Source organism: Delphinapterus leucas, chromosome 3 (genome assembly GCF_059928025.1).
Source record: "Delphinapterus leucas isolate spDelLeu-1000000601 "Yukka" chromosome 3, BTC_Dleu_Yukka2, whole genome shotgun sequence".
Lineage (NCBI taxonomy): Eukaryota > Metazoa > Chordata > Mammalia > Artiodactyla > Monodontidae > Delphinapterus > Delphinapterus leucas.
In genome coordinates, this window is record NC_143131.1 from 93181137 (window position 1) to 93199356 (window position 18220).

Below are 18220 nucleotides of genomic sequence, written 5' to 3' on the forward strand. Positions count from 1 at the left end.
CTCAAAAATGAGAATAACATTACCTATTCCATAGGGCTATTCTGAAGGTTATATTAAATAATTATTAGGTTCCTACCCTTCCCATTCTTTAGCTTTGCCACTTTGGCTAAAGACCAAAAACTACACATGACCTAAGGATAGAGACTGCATCTTAGGATTTTTTGAATCCCCTGTGTTGCCTGAAAAGTTGATACATCCTCATTCTGATACGCGAGTTGAAATACCATTTAGCATAGGTACATGGCAGTAGAGCACATTGTCAAAGAATCACCCATGTGCAGAGAGCCAAATTCGAAGGCTTCTCCACACCAACAAGCAATTCTCAGATGCCAGCAGAGTCTGAGAGTTCAACTCAGTTCTGTCACCTTCTACCCGGAGATAGAATCAAATTCCACAGGTAAAGGCCTTAGTCCAACAAGACTGCCTTCCACTTCCTACACCAGTAACAAGCCCGGGTTGTTAACCTGTGCTTCTGACCAACTGGCTATAAATCAGAGGTCCCGACATCCCCCTCTTCAGGTTCAATTAGAATGGCTCACAGAACTCAGAAAAACCATTTACTCACTAGATTACCAATATATATTATAAAAGGAAACAAATCGATAGCCAGATGAAGAGATACATAGGCGAGGTCCCAAACAAAGGAACTTTTGTCCTCATGGAGTTTGGGGTCCAGCATGAGTGGCACAAGGAAGCATTGTGGTTCCCCAACATGGAAGCTCTCTGAAAAGGGACAAAAAGCTGTCCTTTGGGGTTTTATGGAGGCTTCATTACATAGTCATGACTGACTAAATCATTGGCCGTTGGTGATCGATTTAACCTCCAGCCCCTTACCCTCCCCAGAGGTCAGCAATGGGACTGAAAGTTCCAGCCCTCTAATCACATAGTTGGCTCCAGGGACATCCAGCTCCCCTCCTTATGTGCTTTATAAAAGTCACCTCATTGACATAGCAAAAGACACCTTTATCCCTCTCAACACTTCAGAAATTGCAAGGGTTTGGGGAGCTGTGCAGGAACCTGGATGAAGACCAAATATATAGGAGAACTATATTTTGGTCTTTGGAATGACCAAATATATATTTTGCTTATAAATCACAATTTTGCATACACTCATTTGGACAAGACAGTATATACGTAAATAGCGTTCAGGAAATCCCGGTATTAAACGCTTTTCTTCTCTTACCTCTTTGAGTCTTAGGTTCCTCAACTGTACACTGAGTGGGTTAGACTATCTTCTATGTTCTTTCTTGTTCTGACTAGCTTATGATGTTATGACATGTAGACACATTTTAAAAAATGAACATTGTGGTATTTTTAATTAAAACAGTAATTAACTGCTTCAATAATAGAAGTTCTATTTAAAAATTCTCTTTACCTTAATGAGACTCTGTGATCTTTTCCTGTCTTTTTTCCCAGGCCTTGCTTTTCTACAAAGTTGTGTTCAATATGTGTGCTCAATTTTGAGTTCTTCCTACTTTTCAGTGTTACTATAGAGTGTTCCAAGTGTATCAGCATGGAAACTTTTGAATTCATATTGTTGATAAGTTAGGGAGCTTATTCCTTGAGAGACTGAACTTGAACTGTTAGAGTAGTTTTTCTGTTTTTGAATCTGTGGATCTTGACTAACATCTTAAAAATAATGACGTAACGGGGCTTCCCTGGTGGCACAGTGGTTGAGAATCTGCCTGATAATGCAGGGGACACGGGTTCGAGCCCTGGTCTGGGAGGATCCCATATGCCGCGGAGCAACTAGGCCCGTGAGCTACAACTACTGAGCCTGCACGTCTGGAGCCTGTGCTCCGTGACAAGAGAGGCTGCGATAGTGAGAGGCCCGTGCACCGCGATGAAGAGTGGCCCCCGCTTGCCACAACTAGAGAAAGCCTTCGCACAGAAACGAAGACACAACACAGCCAAAAATAAATAAATAAAAAATAAATAAAAATAATAATAATGACATAACAGTTTTCCAAGGCAATATTAAAGCAAAAAAACCCAAATGGGACCTAATCAAACTTATAAGCTTTTGCACAACAAAGGAAACCATCAACAAAATGAAAAGATAGACTAAAGAATGGGAGAAAATATTTGCAGACAATACGACTGACAAGGGATTAATTTCCCAAATATACAAACAGCTCATACAACTCAATAACAAAAAAACAAACAACCCAATTAAAAATGGGCAGAACCTTATATAGACATTTCTCCAAAGAAGACATACAGATGGCCACTAGTCACATGAAAAGATACTCAACATTATTAATTATTAGAGAAACGCAAATCAAAATTACAATGAGGTACCATCTCATACCAGTCAGGATGGCCATCATTAAAAAGTCCACAAAGAACAAATGCTGGAGAGGGTGTGGAGAAAAGGGAACCCTCCTACACTGTTGGTGGGAGTGTAAATTGTGCAGCCACTATGGAAAACAGTGTGGAGGTTCCTCAAAAAACTAAAAATAGAGTTGCCATATGATCCAGCCATCCCACTCTTGGGCATATATCCAGATAAAACTATAATTGGAAAAGATATGCATATTCCAGTGTTCATAGCAGCACTATTCACAATAGCCAAAGCATGGAAGCAACTTAAATATCCATCAACAGATGAATGGATAAAGAAGATGTGGTGTGTGTCTGTGTATATATATCTATATCTATATCTATCTATATATCTATCTATATCTATCTATATATATACACAATGGAATATTACTCAGCCATAAAAAAGAATGAAACAATGCCATTTTCAGCAACATGGATGGACCTAGAGATTATCATACTAAGTGAAGTCAGACAGAGAAAGACAAATACCATATGATATCACTTATATGTGGAATCTAAAATATGACACAAATGAACTTATCTACAAAACAGAAACAGACACACAGACATGGAGAACAGACTTGTGGTTGCCAAGGGGGAGTGGGGGTGGGGAGGAATAAATTAGGAGTTTGGGATTAGCAGATACAAACTATTATATATAAAATAGATAAACAACAAGGTCCTACTGTATAGCACAGGGAACTACATTCAATGTCTTGTAATAAATTATAATGGAAACGAATATTAAAAAGTATATATACATACACATATATATAACTGAATCACTTTGCTATACACCAGAAACTAACACAACATTGTAAATCAACTATACTTCAATAAAAAAATAATAATGACATAGAATGGAATTGAAAATATCAGTGGTTTCATAAATGTTTGTTTCAGTTTATATTTGTGTGTAGATGTGTGTTTGCTGGTTAGTCATGGACTGCTTAGGTTCCCAAAACTAAGACCTTAAGTGAAATATAACCATGTATCCCCTCTGCCCAGGATGGATGTGTAAGAAACAAGTTTTTACCATAGTGATAACTTTAAAAATCCACTTAAATATAAATAGGTAAACCATATTCCATACCAAATAAAGCACAGAGGGGAAAAAAACCTTACGTGTAAAGGGTATACATTTTTTAGTCCTTTGGTTCACATGCTTGCCTACGCTTTTCCTTTGGCCTTCGGCCTTCTATTACATCAGCTAGCTTCTACCTGAGGAAAGCTAAAACACAAACACAGTCCACATGTGAGAAGCCATTATTTTATAATTAGCTGCCTTCAATTCATTTTATGATTCTGTGTTTATTCTTGATGTTCAAAGCAGCATTCATTTAATCACTCCCTCCTCTCCTTTTCCTCATTAGCAGTCATCTCATTCAGCTATAACTTTTCCCTGCTCAGTCATCTTCTTAAAACACTCATGCAGGCACTCACACCTACACCCACAGCTACTTCCAGTTAATTCAGAGGCTTTCTGAGGGGATGACTCAGCATGATTCATCAGCCTGTCCCTTTGGTGAACCCGTGTTACCAAGTAGCCAATGTATTTTTAATAGTTAACCCATCGCATAGGCTAAACAAGATTCAGGTTTCTTCTAGTTTACTGTTGTAGTCCAGCTCAGTTACAATAAGTATCCAGGCATGTATCAGGATAGGATAAAAGATTATGGAATTGAGGTTTAGAATGAAGGGATTCCCAGGACTGGAAGAAATTCCTGTGATTCAGAAGTAAAAGAAGGTTATTTTAAATTTAGTTCTATTCATTTACAGAGTAAATTTTGTTTAAGCAGTAGTTGATACTGAGAAAGTCATATTAACCGATAAGAGGAGGAAAGGTCACAGCCTGAGGATCACATAATGTCAGTCGAAACCAAATGGACACCATGATGTTTGTTTTCACCTCTTTGTAATGAAGTGTGTTGTGAACTTTGGACAGTGCCTAAACTATGTTCCAGAAGGTCTTTTATGGAAAGCCTCCTCACCATGATGTACTTCAGTTATTAAAAGTGCATAAGAACTGAGTTACATGAGTGAATTATTGATATATCCCTAGTGGCAGGACCCCACTTGAGAGTGGGGATTACTCTAGTTCCCAGTCATTGGTGGTGTTTCCTGGAGCCTTGGTGGAGACTAAAGCAGAGTAGAGATCCAGGGGACAACTGGTGCTGGTTTCTCTGGTAACCAGAGAACTGGTAACAGGTAGTTATAATGGCTTGTCCTGACATCTCTACATTGCTGCCTGTTTTCATGTTGTACTTTTGCATCTAGTGACATGATGCATACATTTGCCTGAGTTTCTCAGTTGGTCTTGGAGGGCAGCTGTGAAAGTATAATGTTTGAAAATGTCTCATTGAGATCTTACTACATGATACACTTGCTTTTGTATTGCCTTTCAGAATTAAAGCGATAGAGAGTCCAAACAAAGAAGATGATACCCAGTGGCTGACCTACTGGGTAGTGTATGGTGTGTTCAGCATTGCCGAATTCTTCTCTGACCTCTTCCTGTCATGGTTCCCCTTCTACTACATGCTGAAGGTACGTTGGCTTTCCTGAACTGCCATTTTCTTCCATCTGTGTTTTTGCTTTGCTCCCTACCCCTAAAATAAACTCCATCTCAGGACCTATATACAAGGAATAGGAACAGATGCTTGAATGTTGGACATCTGTGGCTCTGCCTCAGATTAATAAACAGGAAGACAGGATTCAACATGTCTAACTTATTTTGTATATTATCTTGGAAACAGCCAAAGCAATTGTGTCTTTACAGTGTGTTTGATAATAATAAAAGACGGAAATACTGTGAACTAGCACAAGCATTGCTCTTTGCCAAGATCCTCTCTTCATGCTCTGTTGTCTGTGTTTGATGCGTCAACATTGCAAATTTTACCAAGTCATCAGTTATTCACAGTGGTGTGCTGGAGTCATTATTTCTGGAAAAAAATACTTATTTCTTAATCGGTTTGGAAACAGCAGACGTGAAATGGGCTCTCTGAGGAAGTCATTTTAATAACTCTGGCAGGTGCAGTCGTCTGGGATCAGCCCTGCCAAGCATTGTTTGCCAGAGAACTCTCCTCGGCTACTACTGTGTGAGGAAAGGGAGTAGGACGTTGAACTCGTCCCTAATGGCACCTGTATCAACTCCAGCCTTGGCCTCCAAGGCACATGACAATGAAAAGTTTGCATCTTTTGATAGATAGAGTGGTTGGTTCTTTTTCTCTAAATGGGACAGACTGTCTTCAGTTGATTCCTCAGGTGTCTTCCATGGAAGAGGCTTGCTTCCGGTTAGTTGCATAGGATGTAAATAGTTCCTCAGGTTCACCGACCCAGACTTCCCAAGCTGCCGAGGGTGGTGAGTCCAGCTCTTATGAATTCTGGGTCCTCTTCTTTTCCCTCATACTCTTAAGTATTTGCTTTAGTAAGGGTTACACATGACATAGTTTAAAGACTCAAACAGCTCTGGAAGAGTTTTGATGATCTACACTCCTGCCCCTTATATTGCCTTTCCTTAAAAGCAACCGCTGTCCCTTCATTTATGACAGATTATTTTGTCATTTACCTCTGTTTCTAAATAATATCCTTGTTTAGTTACCTTTTAATTTTTATGTTTTACACGTTAGCTCTTTTATTTATTTATTTATTTGGCTGTGCCAGGTCTTAGTTGCGGCATATCTGCGGGATCTAGTTCCCTGACAAGGGATAGAACCTGGGCCCTCTGCATTGGGAGCACAGAGTTTTAACCACTGGACCACCAAGGGAAGTCCCTACACATTAGCCCTTGATTCACACCAGAAGATAAGGATTTGGCTTTCTTTCCTCCTTCCTCCCTGCCACACATGCAGGCTTGATAGTAATAAAAGATGTCCTCATCTTCCTCAGGGATAATTTTGGTTAGATAGGGCTTCACCGCTTTTATTATTATGACTTGTTAAGCACTGTTTAGTTGGGCCATATAGTATATATATAATGTACATGCAGTGTTACTGCAGTTTTTTATTTTCCCCGGAATCAATAATTGTTTCCTTATTTCTATATTTAGGCCTATTTTGCGTGTCCTTGTTATTTTAATTTGTCCTAATGTCTATACATTTCTACTTACTTGCTTTTTAAATTTTCTATCTGAAGAAATGTAGTTACAGGAAATTAGATAGCGGAAGCTCTGTCATCCTTTGGTCTCCTTCCCCGCAGCCGCCACTACGTTGATATTACCTTGATTTTTAATTCTTGCTAATTATGGATGTATTTTTTCTTTTCCTCTGGCCTTACCTATTTTTCAAACATATTTATTTGTATTTTCCTTCTTTCTGGGAGATTTTCTCAATCCGATCTTCCAATTTTCAGTTTTGTTCCATTCTGCTGTTTATGCCATACATTGTGTTATTTCAGTTGTTATATTTTTCATACCTAGTAGTTTTGCTTGGCTCTTCCCTATGTTTTCTTGTTCTTCTTTCATGTTGCTGTATTTCTTTTAGTATAGCTGTTTTTAAATTCTTGGTCATTCACTTCTAAAATTTCTGCTGCTGATAGAATCTGTAGTTGATTGTGTTGTCTCTGTTTTGAACTGGTTGTACTTTTCAAATACCTTGTTATTTTGGCCTGTAAGTTCCTTCTCCTCCAGGAGTATCAGCTGTTCCATCGGGTGTTAGAATGGAGGAGGCCACACCCTGATCCATGCTAGTCCATAAGCTCAGGGTAGGGGTGTGTGAGTCCTAGGGTGGGGACCCCCAGGCAGGAGAGCCACAGTTGATTCCCTTCCCCCACTAAACAGCTCTTCAGGTGCAGGTGTCACCCTTTGCTCCCCCAGCAGCACTAGAAGCAGGTGCTCCTAAGTTGGAATTCACAGCTCTAGGGGTTGGAGCAGGAGGGCTTGAGGAGGAACTGCCCTGGCTACTTAGTCCCTAGCTGTTCTCCTTAGTGCCTCACAAGGCAGGACTTCTATGCCAAAACCTCTGTTTTAGAAAAAGTATAGGAGAATGTTTTTTAACTTGGAGGTATAGAAACAAGACAGAAATTTCTATATGACAGTGGGCAGTATAAGCAAAGATAAAATCATGACAGACTAGGAGGATGTATTTAGAACACTTACACCAGATAAGGAATTAATATCCAGAATATATAAAAACATTTACAAGTAAGAAGAAAAGGAGAAAAATGAACAAAGGTTATAAATAGACATTTCACAGAAGAGAAGAAAATATGAGTAGTCAGTGATCTGGGAAATGTGAGTTAAAATAGTGAAATACCATATTTTGCTCATTACATTGGCAGGTATTTAAAAGGTTGAGGATATCTGGTATTGGTGAATATATTGGGAAATGGATGTGTGGTGGTAATGCTATAAATTGGAATAGGCTTTTTAAAGGAGGCTTTGACAGTTTCTTGTCAAAATGAAAAATGATACTCTAGCAGTTCTAAGCATCCATCCTAGGAAGTATTCACCATGAATAAGAGAGCTGCATAAGGACATTTACTGCAGCATTTTTGGTTATAAATAAAAATTATTAAAAAAAAAAAACCCTGCAGGGTCTGTCAACTGGTAACTGGTTAAATGAATTAATAGTACATCCATACAGTTAAATGAAATGAAATGATCCATTTGTAGATATAGAAATTTTGCATAATTCATTAATTATAAAAAATTATAGAATATTACAGTATGAAACCACTTATGGTAAAAAAAAGCTAAATAGTTTAAAAGTTTAAATGAAAACATGGATATTCTCTTAATTTTGAATGCTGTTACCACAGAACGCCTGTAACACAGCAGAAAATTTTTCCTTCAAAACAAATGGGAAAATAGTTGGTCTGTGGGAAGATTTAAGATTCCAGAGATTGCTGGATTTTTCGTGTGTTTTTGTTATCCAAAGATATTTAGCATTTATAAAAATAATTTTATAATCTTTAATTTGAATGTCCATATTTTAAACTTAAAATATTTGTGAACCCCTTAATAAGATCCATCTGATGGCAGTGACATCACATTGTGGTCTCTAACAGAAGGAAACTGGGCTTTTGCCTTGGGCCCCACTGCTTGCCCTGAACAGTATCCCGTCAGCAGAACCACTCACACCAGTATCTGACCTCAGACTTCCGAAACACAAGCCCGACTTCAGCCTGCTCCTGATCGCCTCTGCTAATGGAGGCCCCTTGAGGTAGAAAGTATCCAAAATAAAAGATAATCACCAAGTCATTTATATTTGATTTTGAAGTACATTACAAAAATTGCTTTGCAACAAATTTGCCTCCCTAGTGGTAAAACAAATGCACATCCATTAGTAGTGAGTGTCCAGCTGTTTGATGTCACGGCGTCCAGAATGAGAGAGTGAATTTACCGTGTATGTTCCAAATAGATAATATACTTGAGATGATTGAAAATTGATTATGCTGTCAATAAAAATGCTTTCTTCCTGCATTAGTGGCGTATTCTGAGTGGCTTCAGTGAACTGACTGAGAAAAGGTCTCTGAATTGCAGAGTGTGTAGGAGAATATCCCATTTTAAGGACTAGCATAGATCGTACCTGTGCCATTGCTACAATCACAAGGTGATTGTGTGGGAGGATGAAAAGGAGACCTGCAACTAAGGCCATGTTTACTATTTTATCTTTTGCAGAATTAGTATTGTTGTGTGGGAGGATGAAAAGGAGACCTGCAACTAAGGCCATGTTTACTATTTTATCTTTTGCAGAATTAGTATTGTTGGCCTTTTCTCCCCATTTTTCTAAAGCAGCCTATAAGATTGCAGGAATACAAGAGGAACCGATGATTAGGCATCAAGGGTTAGTCGAGAAGATACTGTTCAATGTATTGAGCTAGAAAAAGTGGATCCTGCCTGTTCAGAGCTTTGCTCTGAGGTCCATCTTTGAACAGGAAGGTTTAAAAATAAATGTATTTATTTAAAAATAAATTTTTTCTCCGATTGTGAAAGTAGTGTACTTCTTTATTCAGCAGATATTTATTTAGAGCCTCTATGTGCCAGAATCTGTTCTAGGTCAGGGGGATTTTGGTGAATAAAACAAAATCCCTGCTGTCATACTGTTTGCATTTGTGTTGTATATGTGTGCATGTGTGTTGGGGCATGTTTTAGATAGGGAAGAAAACAGTATTTGGAAGACTACCACTGGTATCATCTTAGGGTAGTCTTCCTTTTCTTTTTTAAAGTGCAGATAAATTGCTTGATGTAAGACAATTGTTATTGTCTTAACCATCTATGTATGGTTGAAACCATATATATCAGGGGTCCCCAACCCCCAGGCCACGGACCAGCACCAGTCCGTGGCCTGTTGGGAACCGGGCCACAGAGCAGGTGAGTGGCGGGCGAGCGAGTGAAGCTTCATCTGCCGCTCCCCATCGCTTGCGTTATCACCTGAAGCACACACCCCGCCCCCAGTGGAAAAATTGTCGTCTTCCACGAAACCGGTCCCTGGTAGCAAAAAGGTTGGGGACCGCTGATATATATGATATATGATTCTATAACTCACTTTTTTTCAATTAACACAATATTATGAGTATTTTCTCATTCAATATCCTTTGACATAAATGTCTAATCCATTATAGGTGATAATGTATTCGTTCCCCAGTTAATAGACATTTAGGATATTTATCTTGCTATTTTAACTAATGCTACAATGAGTATCTTTGCACCTCATCTTTACTCTCATTTGAATCATTTTATAGATTTATTTTTGAAATAAATGTTGAATAAATTTTGGCAAGTTTAAGTCCTGATCCAGACCGTCACCTGTATCGTTTCACCCATTGACAGAGAGCATAACATTTCTCTTTTTAACTTTGCAGGAGGCAAAAAAGATAGAAAAATCTTCCCCTTCACATGTTCGTTTTTACCTTTCATTTGTGCACGCTGAGCAGTCTGTTTTAACTTTAGCCCATTACTATTCTCGTGGCTGTGTTGCAAAGGCTTCCCAAGGCTTCTGTTTTTGATCAAGTGATTGCAGCATACCAGGAAGTCAGTGTTGAAATACATTTTTTCTGGCATTAACTCTCAGTTCTCACCAGGCTAGTCCCAAACCGTGCATATTAAATATATCCCTACCTTGGAAATACCTCTTCTAGGGGAAAATTGAATAGTGACGGCATTAGAATCATAGACAGAATTATCTGGCCTGTTGTAATTTGTACTTTAAGGATTTAGTGTGTCATTGCTAATAGTGCCGAGAGTTGAGTGGAAATGGCATGCCCGGACTCTTTGTCTGAACTCTGTGTCTGAGTGGGCTTGTGTTTGCCGTTGGAAGTTTCGTCAGCTGGCACTTTGAGGGCAGCTTGATTAAAAGGATGGCCAGATCTGTGTAGCTCAGGGTATTCCTCGGCTGTAGAGTAGTTACATAGATTAAGAAAAGGGAGTTTTAAAAGCTGGTGGCTGAATATCACCTTGAGGGTTGAATAGTAATTAACTTTATTTTTAATACAAGAAAGTTACTTCATATGAGAACTGGAAAATGCTCACAATGTGGGTAAAGAGCAGTAATTATTTTATTGTCTCAAGACGATAGCTAGAGGGTACCAGAAAGAACTAACTAAACAGCCTGGAGAATAGCCTATAAAGTTAATCACATTGCAGAGGTACAAAAATGTAGACTCTTGGCTCTGGTCCTGTCTGGTAGCCATGCTTAATTCATCCAGAAAAGGTGAATGAATCAGCTTTTCTGGGTTGCTGAAGGGCTGTTATCTGCATAGGCAGGTAATATTTCAGAGATCTTTCAACAACAGTAAGAACTGTAGGACTTGGTAATACTACTACTATCTTGTACGTTTTTTAATTTGTGACTTTCCTAAAAATCCTGCAGAAGAGAAAATCGACTCTTAGAGAGGTTGTTTGATTTACCTAAAGTCATAGAACAGATACCAACTCTCCTGATTCTTAACCCAGTGAGTCATTTCTACTTCACCTTGAGGCCTATGGGCATGTGTGTCTACATCAATAATCCATTCCTGACAATTAGATATTCTACGTAGCAATACCAGCCAGGAGACTATTTCTTACAATTTTAAATAATAAAAATTAAAATGTATTACATGTCAATTTAAAACTCCATGCCAATTTCCTAAATATTAATACAGCAAGATGCCCCTGTATAAATAACAAATATATTGGATGTTAGATGCTAAAAACTAAATGCAAATAGTTCCTGCGCTCCAAATAGTTAATATAGTTGGTGGGAAACTATTGCTTTGTTTGAAGTAGTACATGGCACATCCCCTTGGACACTGCATTGTCTTCACAATGTCCACACAGAATTCCGATGTTCTGTCAAGAATGTAACTTTTCCTTTTCCTGTATATCATCTTGTCTAAATTGTTTTATTAAGTTTTAGGTGTGTGTGTATTAGCGTTACCTATATAAGCAACTGATGGAGGGATTTCCCTGGTGGTCCAGCGGTTAAGACTCTGCGCTTCCACTGCAGGGGGTGCGGGTTCCAGCCCTGGTTGGGGAACTAAGATCCCGCATGCTGTGTGTGTGGCTGGAAAAAACAACAACAACAACAACAAATGATGGAAAACATGAATGTTTGGATACTAAAAACCACAGGGAAATGTCAACTAGAGAGATGGTCTCTAGGGTCTGCCTGTTAATAACCTGGCTGTAAGCAGAGGACATTAAAGCTAAAGCCAGTGAAAACTGCAGTCACACTTAGTCACACTTAGTTCCATACTTTGGGTTAATGCAAATGTGTAGTTCAGAAAACCAGGTTTCTCTGGCACATCTTCACAAGGATGGCTGGCCAAGTCCAGTGTGTGCTGGAGCAGAGTCACTGGGAAAACTAAAAGTAAACGTGGAGCTACACACACACACTAAAGACTGAGGATATTTCAAGGAACTGGCTTCATTTAAGAGCTTGGGCCTGTAACAGAAGGTCTTGCTTGCCACTGTGTGTCTGTGCGGGCTCACTGGAGTTTTGGGTGGTTGCACACACAGCTGTAGTGAGACTACGAGATGGCCAGTCTGAATCTTTGCCCTTCCCCTGCCTACTGCCATGCTTTCCCATCCTTTGCTTTCCTAACTCTGAACATCCCATTTTCAGTAAATGAGTTTTGGAGTCTGTCGCACGTAAGGGGTGGGAGAAGTGAAGAGAGGGCTGGCTTGAAATCATAACTTGGAGATTGTGGCAGTGAATTGCATTTGGCTGAATTCTCTGATATGGAAAGCAGGTAACCTTTGGGGAATAAATAGAGAAAATTTTGTCTGTAGCTGTTAATAGTCACTGATTCTACTTATTATTTTATGTTGTTTTCTAATATAGTTTGGCTTGAATATTTACATTTTAAAATACATTGTTTTTTTATAAATTACTTTCACTTTTTTTTTTCTTTATATTCCAGTTAGAAAACTTTTTTTTTTTTTTTTTTGTAATTGTGTATGTAAGTATGTCATGACTGTGAATTTCATTTCAGGTAGTAAAAGGAGAGGTAAGAACAAATAATTGTTTAAAAAGGGTGTATGTTGGTCCTGGGATTTGATTTTACCTGGTTTAAAGCTCTAATGAGGTAGCTTGTTACTGTTTCACGGATGTTGGTAGAAGACACAGTATTCTTGGGAGAGGGACAGAGCCTTACTATGCTAGATGCTCAAAGTGTTTCTTATTTTCTTACAAAATCTGTATGAGGTAGATTTTTAAAATTTTCTTTTTATATATATATATATATTTTATAGAATCAAAACAGACTTAAGCAATTAAGTAACTTGCACAAGGTTTTCCCAGCTAGTAAGAAGATTGGAACCAGTTTTTCTGAGCCCAGTTCTCTTACCTCTATATACTGTAGTATACAATTCTTAGTCCGCAGTTTGTTGGGTGGAGAGATCTGTGTATATCTTTAGATCAAGATTTTAAATTTTGTGTATTTTGCTTTGTATTCTTACTGATTTCTAGTTCTTTGATATATCAATTTCTGATGGAAATGTTAAAAATCGATTGTGGATTTTGTCCATTTATCTATATAATTCTGACTTTCAAGTTTATACATTTCAAAGCTATATTTGGAAGTGATATATAATTATAAACTACATAATTATAAAAATTAAAATTTATATAATTGTAAATATAAAAAATACAATGCTATATATATTTACGTATTTCAAAGATATATAGGTTCAGGCAAATTGTTCTCCTTGACAAACTGCTTTCCTTCTTTATCACTGTTTACTTATTTTGCCTTATGTTTATGTACTATTAATATTACTATAATATGTGAGCTAATTTGAGAGTTGGTATTTGTCAGATACATCTTTTTTCATCTCCTTATTTTCAGTGTTCCTAATTGGTTTTATCTCTGGTGTGTTTCTTATCAGAAGCATATAGCCATAGTTTGTTTTTTTAAAATCCAGTCTGGTAACCCCTGTCTTTTGAAAGCTTGCCCCCCGACCCTAATCTGTTTAGAACCTGCATTTTGTTTTGTATTTTGAGTGTCATAGAAGTTCAAAGTGTAATGGAAATTTCTCAGAGCCAACGTGGTACTGCTGGGGTGAGCTTTGGGCACAAATGTGTGCATTTTAACTCAAGCTCTCTGTCATTAGTAGTAGCCCCTTAGCAGGTTTGCATCTCTAGAGCAAACTTAAAAGACCATGTTAGAAAGGAACGTAGCTTCTTGATTATTTGAATACATTCTTTGGTTTGGAGTAAAAGGACTGTAGAATTAAATATATATATGGCATAAGAAGTTGAAAGGATTTTACTTTAAGGAGGAGAAGTAAAAACTACAGAATTGGAATCTCAAGAAATGACTCCTGTTTTTTATAGAGTCACCTGTGCTGTGTGGAATACAATATAGTTAGAAGCTTTTAAGCTGAAAGAACACAGTATGCTGTTTATCAAACATTCTAGGGAAATGAGCATATCATTCTGAATGTTCCCTTTTTTGCTCATTCATTATATTATAGAGGAATAAATTGCTTGGACAACTTAAAGTGCTGAGTTGTTTATCATTTGAATAAACAGTAAAGGTTTTTCAAAGTAAACATAGTGTGACAATTCTTGTTGTGTAAGTTTTTAGGGTAGAACTCTTGTCAATTTTTCATCTCAATAGCAAAGTAGAGCCATAAAGAAAGAGTTAGGGATAATATCTACATTCAAGGTGAAAGATGATGAACAGCTGACTGTAAAGATTCCTTGAAGGCTAAGATCTACCCAAAACTGAGATCCCACTAAGGGAAGAATTCAAGAATGGCCAGGATATTTTCTTCTATAACAGGATGAATAAAGGTGACAAACTTACTGAGGTAAGCCTGTTGAGAACAAGCCTCATAGATACCTACGTGGACAGGGTTTACACACACACAGATAAATACTATTTTTTTAATTGATTAAGAGTTATAATTAATAAAAGTCTCTTGTAACTGTCAACTGAAAAGTGGTCCAAGTTAGGAAGGAAGTTAAGCTGCTGGACTTGGTGTGTTTTGCCTTTCTTTGTCAGTCTCAGCTTTTCCTTACTAGGTCATTATTTGTCATGTTTTTTCCATCTAAGAAAAGTGCACCTGTATCCTGCAGGAAACACTGGAAATGCTGTGGGGGCAAATAGCAGAGGCAGTGCCATCCCCAGAGTAGTGGTGGCAGCGTGTGTTGTCAGATGCCGCTGCCCTCTGTCACCATGCTGCCTCTCCTCTGTGCAGTGTGGCTTCCTGTTGTGGTGCATGGCTCCCAGCCCGGCCAACGGAGCGGACCTGCTCTACGCGCGCATCATCCGTCCTTTCTTCCTGAAGCACGAGTCGCAGGTAGACAACATGGTGAATGACTTGAAGGACAAAGCCAAAGAGACTGCAGATGCCATCTCTAAAGAAGGTATGGCTCAGGGACAGCTGATTCAGCGTGTGAGAGGACATGGGATATACTGAGCCCACGTAACAAGCTTCCTCACTTTGTGTCCTATAACCTTTCCTCAGCCGTGTGCCAGGGCTAGTCCGGGATTTCTTTCCCAAGACTTTGCCTGTTGCCTTTACTTTTCCCGACATTCTTCTGCCATGTCACATAAAACACATCATTCGGTCAGCACTTTAGGAAAAATGACTTTCCTTTGGTGGGTAGAGATTTCAGAGAGTCATCTGTATTTATACACAAGTGCCATCTCTTTAATTCATTTCAGGTTGAACCACTTAATATGCTGTTCACACTGCTTTTGTTAGAGGGCCAAGAGAATGCCCTCTCTCTCAGCTCTCCTGATCCTTTCGTTCAAATACTTATTTGTTGAGGTGCTTAATATGTGCCAAGCATGTTCATAGCACTGGGCATGAACCAGGGAGCCAGACAGACCAATGGACCATAGTGAACTCTTGAAGGTTACAATCTTGTTGAGAGAAAGGGAGAGACGATACCGTTGAAAAGCAAGTTATATGGCATACTTAGCAGATGATACAGAGAAAAATTAAGCAGATAGAAAGACAGGGAGTGCCAGGGGCTGAAGGGAAGGTTACAATTTCAAATAGAGTGATGTAGCAAATCCTGTACTGAGTCAAAGTTGAAAGTGCTAAGGGTAGGAACCATGGGGAAGAAAGCTCCAGATAGGAGAAACGGCATGTGCAAAAGCCGGGAGCGGGCAGAGTATGATCGGTAGGGGGTGATCTGGAGGGAGAGTTGAAGGAGACAAGGTCAGAGAGGCTGCGGAGTGGAGCTGGAAGAGGACAGATCATATAATGCCCTCCAGGCTGTTGTAAGGGCTTTGGCTTTTATTCTGTGTGAGATGGGCGTGAGCTGGGGTGCCACTGGAGAACTGTGAGCAAAGGAGCAATATGATTCGTCCTCTGTTGGAACAGGTTTATGTTGGCCACTGTATTAAGAATAGACTGAAGGGGGACAAGAAGGAAATCAGGAGACCAGTTAAAAGGTTATTGCAGTGATCTGGCTGAAGATGGTGGTGGTGGCTTGTTTGTAGTGGTAGCAGTAGGAGGTAAGAAGTCAGATCCTTGATATGTTTTGGAGTTAGAACCAGTAGGACTTGCTTATGGATCAGGCATGGAGTATGAGAGAGGAGTCAAGGACGAGGCCAAGTTTTTTTTAGCCTGAACACATGGAAGGATAGAATTGCCACTGAGCTGGGGAAGACTGGGTGTTAACAGGTGTAGAGGGGAAAATAAGGAATTTAGTTCTGGACATAACTTTGTGTCTACTGGGTACATGGAGAAGTCAGCACAGCCAGGTGGATATGGATGTTGAGAGTTCAGGAGACAGGATAGGGCTAGGGATAGAAATTTGGGGGAGGAGGGTTACCCACATATGGACAGTATAATAAGCATGAGACTGGATGAGATCACAAGGGAGTGAGTGTAGTTAGAAAAGAGGAAGTCTGAGGCCTGGGCCCTGTGGCCACCAATATTTAGAGATCGAAGAAATGAGAAGCAACCAAAAAAGCAGACTGATAAGGACTGGCCAGTTGAGCAAGCAAGAAAACTTGAGACTGTGGTATCCTTGGGGCCAAGTGAAGACACTGTTTCAAAGAGGAGGGAGGGGTCTGTGGTCACACGGTGCAGACGGGTCAAGGAGGATAAAGGCCGAAAACTGACTCTTGGATTTAGCAGTGAGGAAGGCACTAGTCGTCTTGACAAAACAGAGTTTGTGGGGTGGTGAGAGCAAAATCCTGATCAGAATGGATTTTATGGGAGGAAGGGCATGAGAGAACATAGATTAGTCTTTTGAGAAGTTTCCCGCAGAGAGGAGTAGAAGAATGGGGCTGTAACTGGAGGAAGGTACTAGGGTCCTGAGGATGTTTTTTTCTTTTTCTTAAGGTAGAAGAAACAAAGTAGGTTTGAAAATTAATAGGAATGATCCAGTAGAGAGCAAAAAAATGATAGGAGTGAGAAGGTGAATTGCTGGAGCTCTGTCCTGGAATAGACCAGAGGGGACAGGGTCTAGAGTACAAATAGAGGGATCGGTCGTAGGAGCAGGAACAGTTTAGAATCATAGGGGGGGAATCAGTGTTGATGGGTGAAGATGCTGGTAACTGAGCGTATGTGATGGTGAGAGCTTACAGAAGTGATTTTCTCATCACTCATCTCATCAAATTCCTCAGTAAACTAAGAAGGTCAACTGAGAGAGGGTGGGGAAGGAGGTGATAGAAAGGGGAGATGGTATGAAATAGTTACTTAGGACGAGGGTCAGCAAGCTTTTTCCGTAACGGGTCAGATAATAAATACTTCAGCTTTTGCTGGCCATCAGGTCTCTGTGGCATCTACTCAGCCCTGCCATTGTAGCTTCACGCAACACGCAGCCAGAGGTGACACGGTGACCAGTGCGTGTGACTGTAACGTGTTGGCCGCTCTAAGACAGGGGCGAGTGGATGGACTAGGACAGTGTCGTGTGATCGCCAGGGGGCATTAGAGGCTCATGGGAGGTTTGTGTTCCTGGACTTATAGTGAGGCCGCGTAGTCTGCTTGTGTCTTCTTTTCCAGCCACATTTCCAGCTGTGTGGGTGCAGCTGTGGGATAGATGGAGAGCTGCGTCCGGGTTGACTTGGTTAAGTGGGAGCTCTGAAGGGGGATCTAATGAGTGGTTCATGTTTGATGGCGGAGGAGGGAAGTGAGGACAAAAGGGAAGTGAGGAACGGTGAAAGGGGTGATAGAATCGATGGCTTATACAACCAGGTGGTGGGGGAAGAACTCGGAGTCAGGAAAATAGAGGGAGCGGGCTGCAAAGGTAGGAGGTGATGGTGGAGTGGGACACTCGGCGCTGAGACCGGAGAGGGGCAGCCATTACTGGTTGTGACAGTGAGGACGTGAGGTAGGCTGGAGCAGGTAGGGTGGAATGTCAAGGTTATTGGAGGGGAGGAACCAAGAGGCCAGGATACTGGAAGAATATCGTAATCACTGATAATTTAAGAGTAGTGCTAGAGAGTGATATTAAGTTTGGGGTTAAAATCTTAAAGAAATGAGGCAGCACAGCCCAAGGGTCAG

The 18220-nt window shown here is 39.8% G+C and overlaps 1 protein-coding gene across 1 annotated transcript in view; it reads left to right on the forward strand.

The window, feature by feature from the left end:
- REEP5 (receptor accessory protein 5) overlaps nucleotides 1–18220 on the forward strand; it is a 50280-nt gene that overhangs the window by 21448 nt on the left and 10612 nt on the right. The window contains exons 3-4 of the mRNA XM_022591296.3: nucleotides 4731–4869; nucleotides 14951–15119. Coding sequence (XP_022447004.2) covers nucleotides 4731–4869; nucleotides 14951–15119 — 308 coding nt within the window. The remainder of the gene's footprint in view (nucleotides 1–4730; nucleotides 4870–14950; nucleotides 15120–18220) is intronic.